The sequence below is a fragment of the Drosophila rhopaloa genome, unplaced genomic scaffold (assembly GCF_018152115.1).
Source record: "Drosophila rhopaloa isolate 14029-0021.01 unplaced genomic scaffold, ASM1815211v1 contig_115, whole genome shotgun sequence".
In the NCBI taxonomy this organism is placed as follows: Eukaryota; Metazoa; Arthropoda; class Insecta; order Diptera; family Drosophilidae; genus Drosophila; species Drosophila rhopaloa.
In genome coordinates, this window is record NW_025334990.1 from 18,008,251 (window position 1) to 18,024,501 (window position 16,251).

The following is a 16,251-nucleotide window of genomic DNA, read 5'->3' on the forward strand; positions in this document are numbered from 1 at the left end:
CAGAGGAGTCTCTTCTTGCCCGCAACTTCAGCTGAATGCTCGGTGGCAGCGGCCATTTAAGCAGGAAATGATGCCCAAAAGCAGTACCAACAAGAAAAGCTGGCAATTTGACTGCAACAACAAACAAACCAAACACTCAGAGAAATAATTTAATAAATATTGTGATTTTTGCCTTGGAATTGAGGCTACTTTGTCACTATAAATGGTAAAAAATATTAATAGGTATATAAAGAAAAACTACATTTCTTTAATACATAAATATGAAATTATTTCTGAGTTTTTAAAGTCATAAGGGGATTCATTTTCTAAATAAAGGATCTAAAAAGCATTAAAAATAACGGAGTGATTTTTGACTTGGCTTACAACATTGTCTAACTCGGGAGTTTTCAGAGTGAAATTCTATTTTTTTTACACCTTAAGCATGGCGTAATTTAATTAAAAAACTAACTCTCCGCTTTAGAGGAAAATCAACGTTCCATTTTTGAATTTCAAGGGCCAACAAGAAAGTTATTTTTTCTGAGTGAAGCGGCAAAAGCAGAAGAAGCGGTCTCTTAACGAGCGGCAGGCATAAAATATGCCCTTTGTGCAGAAGACATTGCTGATCGCCTGATTGCAGATCGTTCGTGGACTCTGCGTTTTTAATAAAAATGTCAAGCGATGAGTGGCGGGAAAGGCAGCGGGTAACAATGAATTGGCATCTTGCGAGGCTGCTGCTCCTTCGCTAAGTAATCCGCACATTAAGGCATCAGTTATTGGGAAGTATTTGGGATTCGGATTGGGATTTCTGAGCGTTGGCGTCGGCAGACTCTTCAAAAGCCATTCAACTCTTTATAACTCTTGATTGACGGTGGCTGGCAACCTGATGGGTCACCTCAAGTGTTATTTGCTTTAATAACACTCGAGAACTGCAGGGCTTTTTGGTTCATTGAACCTCCCGTTCGATGGAAGCCAATTCTTATCCACTTATACAGCTCCAAACACTTGGGCACCCACTGGGCTTTGAGGGTGTACAATACATACGGCTTCTATGATATCTGGACACGCCCAATTTGAAGTGGCAGCCGGGACCAAATGAAGCCAACAGTGCCAAATAAAAAGAATATGCAAATATGCGGAGGCAGAACAAACGGACAAGCGAAGCTCGGGAGAAGAAACCTTGTTGTTCACACAATAAATCACGACAACCAGAACAGCTATAGCTTCGGCTATATACCTTATGCCATTGTAATTACAACAACAATAGGCAGCTCTCTGGCCGACAAAACTAAGCCAAGATTGTTGACCATTTTGTCGTTGAAGCGTGCGGCAAAATGTTGTGTTTCCATGTCTGGCTTTTGTTTGGCCATTCTTTGTATTCGCCAAAGCAAAAAGACAAACAGACAAGAGCTGAGCAAAATTATGCGGAAAATTACAATGCATAGAAATTTGCGGCGTTTGAGCGACAGATCTAATCGTGAATTATGTATTTCTGGGTGTAGGCTAAGGTTACATAATCATTTTGATATTGTGTGTGATTAGGGAGAGAGTTTATGGATGGCATTCGTTATGTCAGAGAAAAGAAATTACCTCAAATTGATTTAAAATTCAAATTTAAACATTATAAGACTTATAGAATTTGGAAAGCCAAGTGAAGTAATGAGGAATATTTGATTAGGAACCCTGCTTATCTGCTCCATTTAAACACACACCGTTAAATGTAGAATACAAATGCAACCAATCCCTTTTACCACCACCGAATTCTAACTCCCAACCTGCATTTCAATGGCCACAACTCACTTAATATTTCGGTTGCGGGACATTGCGCCACTTGGCAGCACCGCAAGTTGGAAGGCAGACAGACTCAGATGGAGCAGACCTCGAGATTCAGATAGGGAGCGAGGAAAAACAGTTCTATTACTTAATATGCAACACTAATGCGAACAATGGCAGCACGACATCGTGGCAAAGGAAAAACCAAAGCCCGAAAACTCAGAAAGCCACAAAACCAAAGGCCCACACGATCCTCCGGTTACTACAGTACTTCAGTTCGGTTACTCCGTCTCCAGACATTCAATCAACACCATTACCATGGCGACTTGAGACCTTACAAAAAACAGAAACAGAAACACAACCAACTTAGAAAGGCAGCCCGGTGATTTGTATGGAAAAAATGAGGAAAAATTTAAGAGGTGGAGAGGGCGAACCAAGGCGGTCAACAGTTTTTCACACCTAAACTTTTTCGTTCAACTTCGTACGACGTACGTGCTATAGTTTTCAAAGCTCCATTGATATAGAACCACTTACAGGCACTGTTTTTTTCGGCGGCATTCTATTTGGAGATTTTGCTACGTGCCAGGGTTTCGGTATTTGGGATCTGTTCTCCGCCTCGAGTGGTTTGTTTGTTTGGAATCTACGGGAGATTGGAGATCGAGATTGAGCGCTGACAATGGCAAGGAATTTGGCTTCGTTGCTGGAATGATAATTCGAGTGCCTTAATTTGTTCGCCATTCTGGAAGTGGAGCAGTCCTCAAACTAATGCGGGAGATTTGTAGTCGAGTCGGTAGAGTCTTTGTAGAATTCCTCAAACACAAATGGAGATACAAGAAAGATTAAAGGCTTCTGAAATGAGCTGGATAAAGCAGTGATTTGTGGCTTGAAACTGGGCAAACATTTAACATTTTCGGTCATAGTTTATGGTTCTTAAGATAAGGTGATAAAGATAAAATCAGCAGGGCAACACATTTAAAAACATATATTTTTTTATTGTACTATAGAGTGGATAAGGTGAGATAGTTAAAAGAGATAGTTAATCCAACTTTCTTTTTTAGAACTTCTAATCTGCTTGTAATTTTTGCTTAGCCTATCAGTTTCATCAGCTTTAAGTTACAGTTCTAGTTTTTACTCGCTTTTCTATTTGATTTGTGCTCTTATTAAATGAGATTTATGGTCTGGGCAGTGAGCCGAGTGAAGTCAACTCGGGCCAAGCCCAGTTCAAAAAACAGCCGAGGAAGTCGGACCACTTTGGCACCCAGCACAATCTGTTTTTTCTCGATTCCAGCACGGGTATTTGCAATCGCAAAAAAACTCGTTTGCATTTGCGCTCGTAATTTAGTTTTAATATTTGCAATATAATTTTTGTTGCTGTTGCGGCGGCTATCTGGTGCTTTTATTAGAGCACGCTTTGCGAATTACATAAAGCCAAAAGAGCAGCTCGAAAGAGAGGCACAAAAATAAATGTTAACTACAGAAACAACATGGAAAAAATGAACGTAAACAAAGTGCAGTCGCACCTACAAAAAAAAGATCAAATAACCTGGCACGAGCAAAGCTGACGAAGCCAAAATTCAGTGGGAAAACAGAGGAGCAGACGAAAAACCAACAGTCGAGTGTGAAGCACAAATCAAACATCAAATAATTGATAGAATATCGACGACGGGCCCAGACAGCCAGCAAAATGCAAAGCAGCTTCGGCCTTTCACCCACAAATTTGGACTCCACACTCCAACTCTGAACCCAGCACGAGCTCCCAGGAAACAAAACGAAGTCAACAACCAAAAACCCAATCCCAAAATAACCAAACGAAGGGCCCAACTCTGGATTTAAGCTGGAATTGAAGTCTTTGCCTTTTGGCCAAGTCGTGTTTTTGTGAGTGGGTTTAAGGGGGGCAAAGGGTGGGGAGGGGGGAGGGTTGTACCACCCGCACTAGCTTTTGGCCAGACTTTGAGCTGGAGTTGAACCAGTTTTCTGTTTTGGCCGATTCGGGAGTGGTAAGGCAACACGAAAACCGGCTAAAGAATTTCCCAGCTAAGAAGTTTTTCATGTTCGTTTGCCATTTTCATTGGGCCACGAACTCGGCCATTTATTTCCATTGTCCTTTTATGCGCAAATCATGGATACTGCGGTGGGTTTTAAGTTACCATAGCTAAAAAATTGTTTTTGATAGACTACTATAATTTATAATCGTACCTCATGGCACAAAATAAATATTGTTTGCTTTGCATTCCTCATTATAGTGTTTTTAGAAAGAGGTGAACCATGTTATAAATTATCTTTATAAATTTAATGAATAAAAGAGCATGCTTGAATATAAATAAATTATATTTGAATCACTTGAATTTCCCTAAAATTTTAAATAAATAAAAAAGTAAAACATTTTCACTTTCCTTGAAAATATTTCTCTTAACGCTTTCCTCCAATCAAAAGTCTCCCATTAGTTTCCAATTTCAAAATTCAATAATTTTTCTTGTCCGCACAGACGTCCATTAAATCAATTTATTAAAAATGCGACCTACCCTTTAGGCCTGAACAAAAGGAAAAATGTAAATTGACGATGATTATTTAATTTACAAAATCATGAGACGAAAATCAAGCGGAGCCAATGTAAAATCGATGGGCGATGGAAATTTCACTTTCGTTTTGGGGCCTTTCGTTCATCAATTCATTCATTTCACCGCCCGAAACTGACCTCAGCGAGCGTTATTACGTAAAGGTTTATTTTGTTTTTATTTTTGGTCAGCCACGCCCAGTAGTTGCTGCTGTGTTTCTTGTCTGCCGGCGCATCGGAGGTTTAGCCTAAATGGTTTACAAATTTATGCGGTTTCCACCTAAAAATACTTTCAATTTCGGGTATTTTGATGACGAGTTGCTCGTGAATTTTGAAGCCCACGGTTCCCAGGCGGAAGGGGTGGGAATGTGGCGCAGGCGGGGAATGGGCTTTTAATTTATATAACCCGATTGTGATCCAAGATGGGGACCAGATAGGCACAGACACCTGCTAACGTTTTAAAGAGCTCTGGAGACCCAGTTTAGTGCCTTAGTTTTGCGTTCACCAGAAAGCAACCTGTTCGCCCATTGACCAAAATCTGCGTATAATTGCTCTACAAGTTGCACTGTTTATGCAAATAGCCGGCCAGTCGGCAGAAAAAAAGCAAATAGGGAAAAATCAAGCAAACTGTGAAATGTTTTGCAAACCAGTTTAAATGGCCCGTTGGTTCGTTTTCTGGTTTTCATAATTGATTTATGTGTTTATGTTTTGTGAGAGCCCAATTTCCGACTCCACATAAACAATATCCGCCTGCTGTTGGCCAACCGAAAGCGAAAATTCCAATCAATCATTGGTGCACACAACCCCCAGCCAAGGACATTGGCATTAGAATGCGCCTGTCCCTCGACTCCAAATGGAACTTGGCCAACACCCGCACAACGAGCAGCAACACCAGCACCACAGAGCCACATTCTAATCCCGGCCAGAACCTGTTTATGGCCCGGCAATTATTTCTGCCTTAATTGTATTTCATTTGCCTTTCTGTACTTCGGCGGGGGTGTGGAGCGGGTTGTTCTGTTCTATCGCCAATTACCATCCGACACTTGACTGCAACTTCTGGGGTGTGGAGCTGTCCCCTGATTTCTTTCTTTTCCACTGCCGACTGGCCTTCGTCGCCGGAGCCACATTCCCCAGTGACATTTCTCGGACTCACTTCCTCCACTCGCGGTTGCATTAGAAGGTGTTTAATTAAAGGGTTCTGTCATGTTAGTGGTAATGATTAACAACCGCTGTTTGCTTATATATATATGTTTATATATAGCAGTGGAAATAAATGTATCTTTAAGTTATAAACAATTTTTGTAAGCTTAGTTTTACCTCTGTTAAAAGAAATTGTCTTAATAAATTTGTACAATGGTTGCTTTTAGTGAGGTACTTTATATTATGATATTGATTTATTTGATTTGTACGTGATAATGTAGGTGCTTAAAAACTAATTTATCGTTCTCTATTTATTAATTAAAAAGTATTTATTAATAAAATCATTTCGACTTTGGGAAGTTCTTACCACGAGTAGCTTAAATTGCCTCCATTGTTTTAAATCACCACCAATAAAACACCTTTTCCATTATCTCCTTCTATTTCAACTATACAGATCACTTTAACTCCCTCATAAATTATAAACAGTTGCTATTTACTCACTCAGTTTTGTTTGTTAGCCACTTATCGAACCGCAAACATCGGGGCTACCTCAACAAATATTTTCCTATTTTCCCGACAATGAGTAGATGTGAAATTTGTTTATTTGCTGACAAACTATTTGAAGTTTTGCATTCTGCCATTTGCTACTTGCTGCTGGCTGCTTGCCGCCTGCCGCTTGCCACACATTTGGCCAGTCCAGTGGGTGCCACCTAGTGCTCCAATCTCGAATGTTTGGCCAACAATAAAAGCCAGCCAGCTGGAGAGCTGTTGGCCGAGTCGCCTTGCAACAGTTTTCTTTGTTTTGGTTTTTGCAGTTGCGCTGCTCACTGCTCGCATTCGGTTTACTTTGTGTAACAAGTTTGCATATGTAATTAACCGACTGCGAGTGGAGTATTAGTAAATATAATTAAAAACTGAATCGGAATGTGTGCGAGTTGGGCAAACGCCTTAAGTGATGTAAGCCGAGGCGTAGAGCAGTAAGCTTGGCAAATTCTGTGATCTAAAGGAAAGAATTAGACGACAAACTTGCGAATTCTATGACCTCAGGCAAGTGCACAAAAGACTCAAGCGACAAACCTGTCCACTTTGAGTGGGAGATGCTAAAAAAAAATGTTAACCCATTAGTGCTAATAATCTCTAGGCTGACTCACTTTTATCTCGCAAATTGACCTTGGCGCTGTGGGCATTATTTTCTAATTAGCGAACTGCCGCAGAAAGAACTCTGTCCATTTCTTGAAAGATTTCTCAGGTTTATTTGTCTTTGATATTATCGCCAACGGAGTCGGAAGCTTATTGTTCTCGTTTCCAGTTTCCATGTTCAATTTTGTTGGTTTTTTACGATTATTTCTATGTTATCTTTCGAGTTGGTTCTGATCAGTTTGCCGAAGTCCATTAAAAGTGAGTAAATTAAATGAAATTTTGTCAAACAAAAAGAAGCATAATGGAAGTAATAATATCGGGCTTACTGAACTGGGTGCGGGTATATAATATGTATGATGTCAGATCTAGGAAATGAGTTCTGCTCGGCCAAGCAACTGAGAATTTATGGGGTTACCTAGGCCTAGGCGAATATAGTTTTAACTATCTGGCAAATGGGTGTGGGAGTGACTTCATTTGTGGCTTTGATTACCCCCGATGGGAGGCATGATAAAATTGTGGGATTTTATTGGGTAATTTTTAGAACTACCATTATAATGCGGTATTGCCATTCTGTTGTTCAACACTTACTGAAACTTTCAAAATGCTGGGCTTCATTCAAAACTTCAGGCAACGCTGACGACCTTCAATATAAACAAAAAAAAAAGGAAAACGAAGAAGCAGCTTTAACAATAAAAACAACAATAGCGAGTGCATCGCAGAGAGCGGCCAGCCAAGAAACTTGATTAAAGTTAAGAAAAACGTAAAGTTCAACTTGTTTCTGCTGTCATTTGTTGCTGTTTCTCGTTACTTGCCTCGCTTTTGTTGCACTTCTGGTGAAGTATTTGCGCCATGGCTTGACATTTCGCACAAACAAAAAACGGGGCGAATGAAAAAGCCGAAAAAAAATACAAATGAAGAAGACGCTGCAAGATTTCATGCTTTTATTTTCGCAATTTGTTGCACCAGCCCAGCCCAGTGCGATATAATGAATCTGAAAATGCCCAGGCTATTGTCACTCGCATAATTAGCCGGCTGCTCTCCAGCCCCCAATAGCAATGGATATGTGTATGTACATAGCTTTATAGCCTACTCACCTAAAGATTGGCGAAACCAGCAGCTAAAATGCCGTGCAAATTTCAAATTCTTTGCTGGAAAACGTAAATGTCAAGCAGAGGAGTTCAATCAGCCACAGTGGTGGGGGGTTTCAATTAAATAAATTAATTAATGGTCCAGTGACTAGTCAAAACCATGTTGAATTGCTAAAAATTAACCATTGTTATTGAAATGTTTAAAATATTTATTGCTGCAATAAATGTTTAACAATTTTATAATCGATTTTCTTACCGACTCGTAAAAACATCATCTATCAAATGATATTTTGAAAATAAACAAACATGAAGACATGTTCATAATGAACTTGTAAATGTTAATTTATTTTAGAATATTTTTTCTTTTCAAAAATAATTTAAATATGTAAAGCAAACTATTTCTTCATGTTGATAAAGAACTTGTAAATGTTATTTTATTTTACATATTTTTCTTTTCAACAATAATTTAAATATATAAAGTAAAAGTGATTTAGTGTAGCAATAGTTGGAATAAAGTCAAAACGCCTTAAACTTTTATAACAGTCTGTCTTAACAAGCCAATTGTTGTTCAGAAATAAAACTTTTAATAGCGATCTCAGGCAGAACACCACCATAAAGCACTGTGCCGGGGGAATAGCACTTGACGTGACCAGTCTGGGTATTGGATATTGGATACTGGGTATTGGATACTGGGCACCGATTACCGATCGTCGATCGCCGGCTGAAAATGGTATTGCATTGAACCGCTTGGCCCACACAACGCCCCTCGATCGTTTGCGGCCCCATTGTTTCGACCATTTTCCTGTTTTTTTCTGTTTCTGTTTCTTTTTTGTATTTTCCATTTGGTTTTGCCAAATGCCAAATGCAGAGGACAGTTTGAGAGCCACCTTGGCTAAGTTAGAACCAGTGGACAGGGCGGCTAAGTTGAAACGGATTTGGGGCCATTGTAGTGGTCGCCTCTGCCCCAACTTTCAATGGGATTGTCACATCGAGAGACCTTTGAACAAAGGCCAGAAGAAAGAAAAACGAATTTCGAATTATTGTTGAAAAATTTCCAGTAAGCCATCATGGCAGCAAGAAGCGAAATGGACTTGGAAGACAATTTGGACAGCTCGACAAGCAGCCAAATTAGCAAGTCCAAGGAATCTAGTTCGGCATTAGGCAACAAACGAGTGCTCTACACTCCCTTCAAGTTATTCTTCAGGGACTTTCTGATACGGGAAGGGAGAAACCCTGAAAGGAACTCCAGCAAGAAACTCCTGAAAAAGGCACTTAAGGCGTGGCGGCAAATGGAACCGCGAAAAAAACTCCTGTACCAAATAATGATGAGAGTGCAGATTGCAAAGGAGCGGAAGGTCAGGGAACTGGCACTGAAGAAAAACCCAAAGGATAAACCAATGCAGGATGGGATCGAGAGCATCGAAAAAAGAAAGCTTAAGCGCAAAGTCATACTAGTGGTGCCCTCTTTGAGGAGTATGCGCCCCAGGATGGTAGCCCGGCGACCCACTCCGTTGCCCAGTCCCCAAAAAAGAGAGAAAAATCGTTCAAAGAGATTGCCTAAATATGTTCCCTATCGCCAAAAAAAACAAGCACCATTATTAAAACTGTGATGATGGAGTTATAAACACTTTATTAAAGTAATTTTTGCATTAAATTTTAGTTTTCTATTTTGTTTATCTAAAAGTGTTTTGTCCTCTAAATGAATGAGATAATACGAGTTTATGTTTCTCCACTACTAATTTTCTTTTCTATCTGGACTGAAAAGTGATTTTTTGATTATCATAAATTCTGCTCACATATCGAATCCTCTAGCCACAATTACAATAAATTCCAATTGCGATCGATAGGCTTATTTATGCGACAAGAGCCCGAAGGTTGCCGTCGTCTCGTAAAATTCTGTCCAGAAATAGGCAAATGTGTCACGACATGGAGGAATCGGCGTATTTGAATTTTATTTGATGGTTTTTCGATTTTGGGTCAAGTGCCCACTGAATGCTAATGAGGTGCTCCTCCGGAAAAGCAAAAACAAAGTGTATTCACCCACGTTCGAACTGCAATGCCCACTTAGATATATGGAACACTAGTGCAGTGTCAACGGCAGAGGAGGATGAACGATTTGATCTACCTTTTGCGGATTAGAGTGAGTTACGCTTGAAATGGTAACCTCTCTTGCCCAAGCGCAGAAGGAAAAATGTAATATATTTTTAAATATTGCGGGTGTGGGGATTCGAGCTCTCCCCCAAAAATCCCATGTAGAATATCAGGGCAACTTAGACCGCAGCACCATCGACCGTTCCCACATGATAAGAGCTAAAATTCAACCGACTCGCCATGACAAGCAGTGGTCAAAGCAGAATAGCAAGCAGTGCTATATAGAAGTAAAGTAAAAGTAAAATAAATGTAGAACAACTTCTATTCTATTCTATATTTTGTTGTTTTATCTTTTTAATCAATATTTTAATAAAACAAATATGTAAATTAAATTAACATTATTATAAGAAAGGTTACGGAAAAAATGGGTTCCAAAGATGAGTTTTGAAATATTTTAAGTATTAAATTAAGACTAATAAGAATCTACCATGTTGGACATTACTCAATAATATTTGTGTAAACCCTTTTTTCTTAATTTTTAAACAATATTAAAATTAGAAGTCAACTCCTTTTGAAACACTCTAATATCTGATTGATTGGTAGACAATTAATTTTAACCTATTCGCAATCAATTTTGAGTAAAACATGTAGAAGTACTTCACCTAACACTATTTACTCAGTGCCAACAACGGAAGTGGGCGTGTGTGAGCAGCCTTAAATAAACACTCAACGCGCTGCTGCAACTGCCTTGGCATACAAATTTTCGGGTATATTTCTTCTGACAGATCCCTGGGCCATTAATCAAACCCTAAACTAATCTCCAGTCAGTCATTTCGACAACTCGCGGCAAATGTGCGAGACATGCGACGCCTCGTCGCGTTCTTAGATGCGATAATAAACGGCAATTACTTGCAGTTAAAAACGTTTCAGGTAAAAACAAGGTGTGAAGCCCAAGAGTGCCAGATAAATTCGACTCGAATCGATGTGGGCGTAGTCCCCGCACTCCAAAGTTCCCAGCTCGGGGCTCTTGCATAAATTCGTCTGATAAAATTTTCAATGAATCGCTGCTGTGGCTGCGATTTCGTTTGAAAAACTGCGGCCATATGATATTTCAATTTTCAATTAGCGACTCGAAAATCTGTCGACACACGGGAGGAAAAAAATTACGTTTGCGTGGCTCAACTGAATTTTCTTGTTTGCTATTTTTTAAGGCAAGACATTGTGGGTCAAAGAGTCAGGATTGTGACGCATGCAACTTTGGCTACGAGTTGGGTGACTACCTTACCCCCCTCTGCCAATATTCCCCCCTTTATCCACTCAGTCCACACGAAGTATTTCGCCAATGCCCAATTATGTTAATATCCGCCTGCAGTTTTGCTACACTTTCGTTTTCCAATCATTTACAATCTCAAGTAAAAAGCAGAATTGAGCAAAAATAAGCCGCCAAAGATGTTGCAAAGTAAACATGAAAAATGGGACAAACAAGTCTTAAAATTGAACAATTTAATGGGGTATTATAGCTTAACTACTTGGAGATCTTCAAAATATAATAAGCTATTATTATGGGATATTTATGGGGAAATCGAAGTAACACTGTTTGAGGGGTCCCCCTTTAGCTTTAGGATTTTCGTTTATTAAACTGTAATCTTTTAGAAAAATCCCCTTAAATGTTAACTGAAGGAAATTTAAGTTAAACATACCATTATTTACTTGTTTCACATTCACAAACAAGCACAGTGGACCAGAGTTTTCTTAATAATAACTACTTACTTATTGCTTACTTATTTTCATAAAGTTTATTTAGATGTGTTTATTATTAACTACATGTTCAAAGTTATAAAACTGTTTATTTCCATTGATTACAATGAGGTATATATCATTGGTACTAACATTTTTGCAAGGCTTTAAATACATTCAGTAGCTTTATTGTGGAGAAAGAAATACCATACTTTTTGCCAAAATATATTACTCTAAGCTCCACTGTGCCTGCTATGACAAATTTGTGACCCAAAAAATAAAACATTTTAAATATCTGTCAGCCGAAGGCATTATTTATTTATTTATTACACTTTCCGCGCAATTAAGAGCAATGATTTTTGGGTTTTGGGGCTGCGCGTTTCATGGCTAACCGCTGCCAGAGGCGTTGAAATGAGCAAATTAATTGATTGTTGACACATTTACACATTTTGACTAATAACTCTGTGACCTTCAGATACTTCCAGCTACTATTTCCCATCGCAAAATCGATTTGTGCCATCGTCCGGTTCCTTTCCCCGCCAGCAGCCGCAGTCGCTGAGTGGATTCCGGGCCAGTTCCGGCGGATTTGCTCCATCGCCGGGCTCCTACCAGGAGCAGCTCCTCTTTATAGCCAACGAAAACGCCAAGCAATCGCCCGCGGCGTCCACTTCCCAATTCGGAGCTCCATTCGGCGGTAGTTCCCAGTTTGCGGTAAGTCTTGCGCCTGCACCAAATTCAAATTCAATTATTTCCCCATTACATTTCCTTATTCGGCGAGGGGGCGTTCGAGCAGCTCCGCTCTAGGCAATTAAGTTGGTTTTTTTTGGGGTTTTTGTGGGCTCTGGGCACGCCAGTCAATCAACGCCAAAAACGAAATCAAATCGAATGCAAAAGCAAAAGCAAAAGGATTTCCACATGCCACACATGAAATTTGATTTAGTTGGCTGGCCAAAATTGCAGTCCGGAATTTAAATTGCCATTGGTGTTGTTGTTTGGGATATGATGGCATGAAACGAAAGGCAGGATGTGAATATCAATATCGAATCAGGAGGGTTTTATCTAGATTTCTATATAAAATATTCTATTTAAGTTTGGTACTGTTAATTGTGTTACATTACGAAATATAAATCAGTTTTTAAAGGAATCATAACTAAACAGTTAATTCCTAATTTATGTTTTCATACCGTGGACTTTAAATTAGTTGTTAATGCGATAGAGATATCTTTTAAATCCAAAATAAAAACTTATAAGTCAGGATCCAATATTGTGTCTAGGGATCTTCAAGGTTCAGCCTTTCTTTTTCCGATAGAGATGTATTTAAGTTTACAATGTTTAACTTATTTTCATGGCACGCGACTGTCAAAAACTTTTAGTTGCTGTTAAAATATCCGTGGGCCGCACGCTATAACATCACAAATTATAAACCCACAACATTAAAACTACAATCAAATTATAGATATAAAATATATGCGTGAACGGATTGGCGGGAACTGCAAACTAGCCATTCGGATTCGGACTTTCACTTGACCAAAGTCAAACAAACCGAATCGACTTCTGCATATCAACGAATATATGCGTGAGTAATGGTTGGGTATTCAAAGCCACGCGAAGTGGTGGAGGGTGGCGATGCCAGGCTGTTTCTTAATTGAAAAAAGTGTAAATTCATATTGTTTACGGCCAGTCTGAAATGCGATGAGCACGCACTTTGGCTGCAGCTTGCAGCTTTGGCCCTAATTGAAAAGTATTGGATGGCCAGGAAAGGGGGGAAAGAGGTGGTGGTGGCCACAGCAAGGGGTCTTCGGATGGGATTGCTGCACCATCAATCCCAAGCTGCAACCCACGAACTGCGAACACTACCTTACTCGCATTGTGCTGCTGATTTTGTTATGCCCTTAAAGTGGGTACTATACAAAGAGTTGTATAACTACAGAAGTGATCATTTGGTTTTGGTAAATTATATAATATTTATATGGCATTTTATACGAATATATTTTATGATTATATTTTTATAAATATTATTAGAGAGAATGACCTTTATCTACCCAACTTCATGGTTATTCTAGATGGGTAGAGTATACCAAACCACCTTCTTGTCCTAAAGGAACTGACTTCTTTATGAGCCAGGGAAAAACTCAATTAACCGGGCTCAAGTCCAGATGTGGTAGCACTCAAGAACCCGAAATGATGAATGAAGACAGCTCCAGGCGGATAAAGGAGCAGAGCTACTGAACAGATCCTTTCGGTGACTGCCCCTTCCTCCATCAACTTATCATAAAACATAATGGAAAATTGTGATTTGTTTGAATGGCGGCTGATTGGCCAAGTCGAGTGTGTTGGTCTAAGGGGAAAGTGCGTCGTAATGACGAGTGGCGGTGCAATAACCCCCTTCCGCGGCTTAACAACTGCTTTCCACCGACGTGAGCGGGGCTTTCATAGTTTCATTATGCTATCCATATTGACAAATGTCTTAGAAACGTTTGTTTTTAATTTCCCCACCGACTGGCGATCGCTTTCTTCGCCGCCACTCAACTCACCAACTAACACACAAAGCTCAGTCGGAGTGTTGACAATGGAGCAGTGAAATTTTGATCTGAGTGCAAATCAGGGCACACAAGCACAAACCCCACAATTAACTGGAAAAAATATATTCATATTTAATTCAGAGTGGTGCTGATTAAACTAATATTTATTTTCGTAATTAAAGACACAAATGATTAAGTTTCTATAAGTAAGGAGCAAATTGAAAAAGTAGTAAGTGCCTGTTTTAATACCTGGTCAATATTAGATGATTAGGTTCAATCAATCCTTTTCTTCTTTTTGTATAGGGAACCTTATTAACTTTATGCAATAACGATTTAATAATTTTGATTTTTAGTATAGAATAGTATGGAATTATTTAAACTAGAAAACCATTAAATTAGCTATCCAAAAATGTATATACAAACTTTTTCCGGTGTAGAAATGAGAATGTGTTGCCATTAGTAGAGCCGCCCATGAAATGACTGTTAATCAGAGTAAGTCCGCCGACCAAAGGCGCATTTCTCTGGGGGAGAGAAAATCTGGGGCCCCTAGATTGAAAAAGTTCGGTGGCAGAGGGAAACGCAAATTTTCTGATGCGTAAACAGTACTCCGCCAAGAAGCGGAAAAATAAATGCATTGAAATGCACCTTTTAGCAACAAAACTCGCGTTTTGTATGCAATTTGCTTAACAGAGCAAAACTTTTAGAGCCAATGCTCTACACTTTCAAAAAGCCAACAAACAGACAATCCGGCCCAAACAATACCAATAATAATGGATGGAAACAAGTACTTGGATTGGAGGCGAAACCGGCGGCAATTTGGATTTCGGCCTGCGACTGGATAATTAGTGAGTCGCTGGATATCGTTTCGAACGACCTTGATACACTTCAATCAAATATTTTCAATCGATTTCCATTGTTTGGTTGCAGCTTTCGATGTTGATTTCTTTAACAATCCGTCTAGAGCTGCGTGGCATTGTCTGCAACACGTTGAAGTCGCTTGAGAAGGGTCTGTGTCCGATCTTTTCTGAACACTCAAGTGCCCCTGCCCACCTGAAGTTGCCCTAGATTATGGATTATGGACTTTGTCAACCTAAGACCCTGCTTATGAGAGTTCTGTCACTTAGCGGAATCCGGGGGTATCAATTTAAAGCCCCGATCAAAGTCCGATTTTGTCAGCTTAGAAAACTCTTATGTTAGACTTAACTTAAGTTGTCAATATAACTTAGAGTTTACATGACTATCTTTGGGAAATAACTCTATTTGTGATACCTTTCTGATTGGGTTTTGTTAAAAAAGAACCTTGAATGATGATTTGCTTATAGCAGTGACTAAACAGGTTGGTAAATACCTGGCTTGAACCATTAAAATACTTCTGATTCACAATGATTCACTAAGCCATTTGGAAGATGATTCAATTTTGGTGTAGATAATGAAGGTGGTACTTTTTTTTAAATCGACAATAAGATTTTAAAAAGCTTTCGTTTGTGGTTGCTTGAATAAAACGCTTAAATTAAATAGGTAAACAGTTTAAAACCTTTTCTGCCTCAATTTAGGCTTCCTAATTAGTGACCTTTAGGAAAGATCAATAAACAGAAACTGCGGTATTTAAAATGTAGCTCAAACTTTCAGATATAACATTAACAAGTTCAAGAACCAGGAGCGAAGATTCTTTAAGATAAGATTAATGTGTGCCAACTTTTAATGATGGCCAAAAAAGAGGTTCAATAACCCAAATCCTTGAATACGTTGATGTACATATATTCCCAAATACCTTTAATTATAGGCACATTTCGCTTAAAGCCCTTAGCCATTATTTATCAGATCATTTATATTTTTTGACAAATGCGCCGAAAACAATAAGTAAAACTAATTAACCTGCTTTGCCATAACACCATTAAATACCTTCGTCTCGTTGGCCACAGAAACCCAATCGCCAGACGGACTTTTACGATATCTCGCCACGCCCCTTTGGAGTGCCGGCGGGGGCGGGGCCAGCGGCAGCGGGAGCGGGATCTGGTGGAACGTCCGCATCGTTGACCAACGGCTTCACACGCTCCAAGGCGATACGGAATGGATCGGGAAACAGCCTGAGTGGCGGATTCCAGCCGCAGACGCAGCGCATCAATGTGCCACACCAGCAGACGCAGTTTCTGGCCCACTTCAGCGAAAATGGGGTAAGGAAATGGATATCTACACAGAGTGAAAAATTGTTATGATATGGTTTTACCTA

General features: G+C 39.4%; 2 protein-coding genes across 7 annotated transcripts in view; both read left to right on the top strand.

Annotated features, from left to right (window-relative positions):
* The window catches only part of LOC108042647 (mucin-5AC), a 35,923-nt gene that overhangs the window by 13,057 nt on the left and 6,615 nt on the right, over positions 1-16,251 (top strand). For all 6 annotated transcript variants that reach the window (XM_017121038.1, XM_017121036.1, XM_017121041.2 and 3 more), the window contains 2 exons: positions 11,975-12,210; positions 15,944-16,195. In XM_017121038.1, coding sequence (XP_016976527.1) covers positions 11,975-12,210; positions 15,944-16,195 — 488 coding nt within the window. The remainder of the gene's footprint in view (positions 1-11,974; positions 12,211-15,943; positions 16,196-16,251) is intronic.
* On the top strand, positions 8,660-9,325 carry LOC108042649. Its single transcript, XM_017121045.1, has one exon. The coding sequence runs from the start codon at positions 8,739-8,741 to the stop codon at positions 9,279-9,281; it is 543 nt and encodes a 180-aa protein (XP_016976534.1). The 5' UTR covers positions 8,660-8,738; the 3' UTR covers positions 9,282-9,325.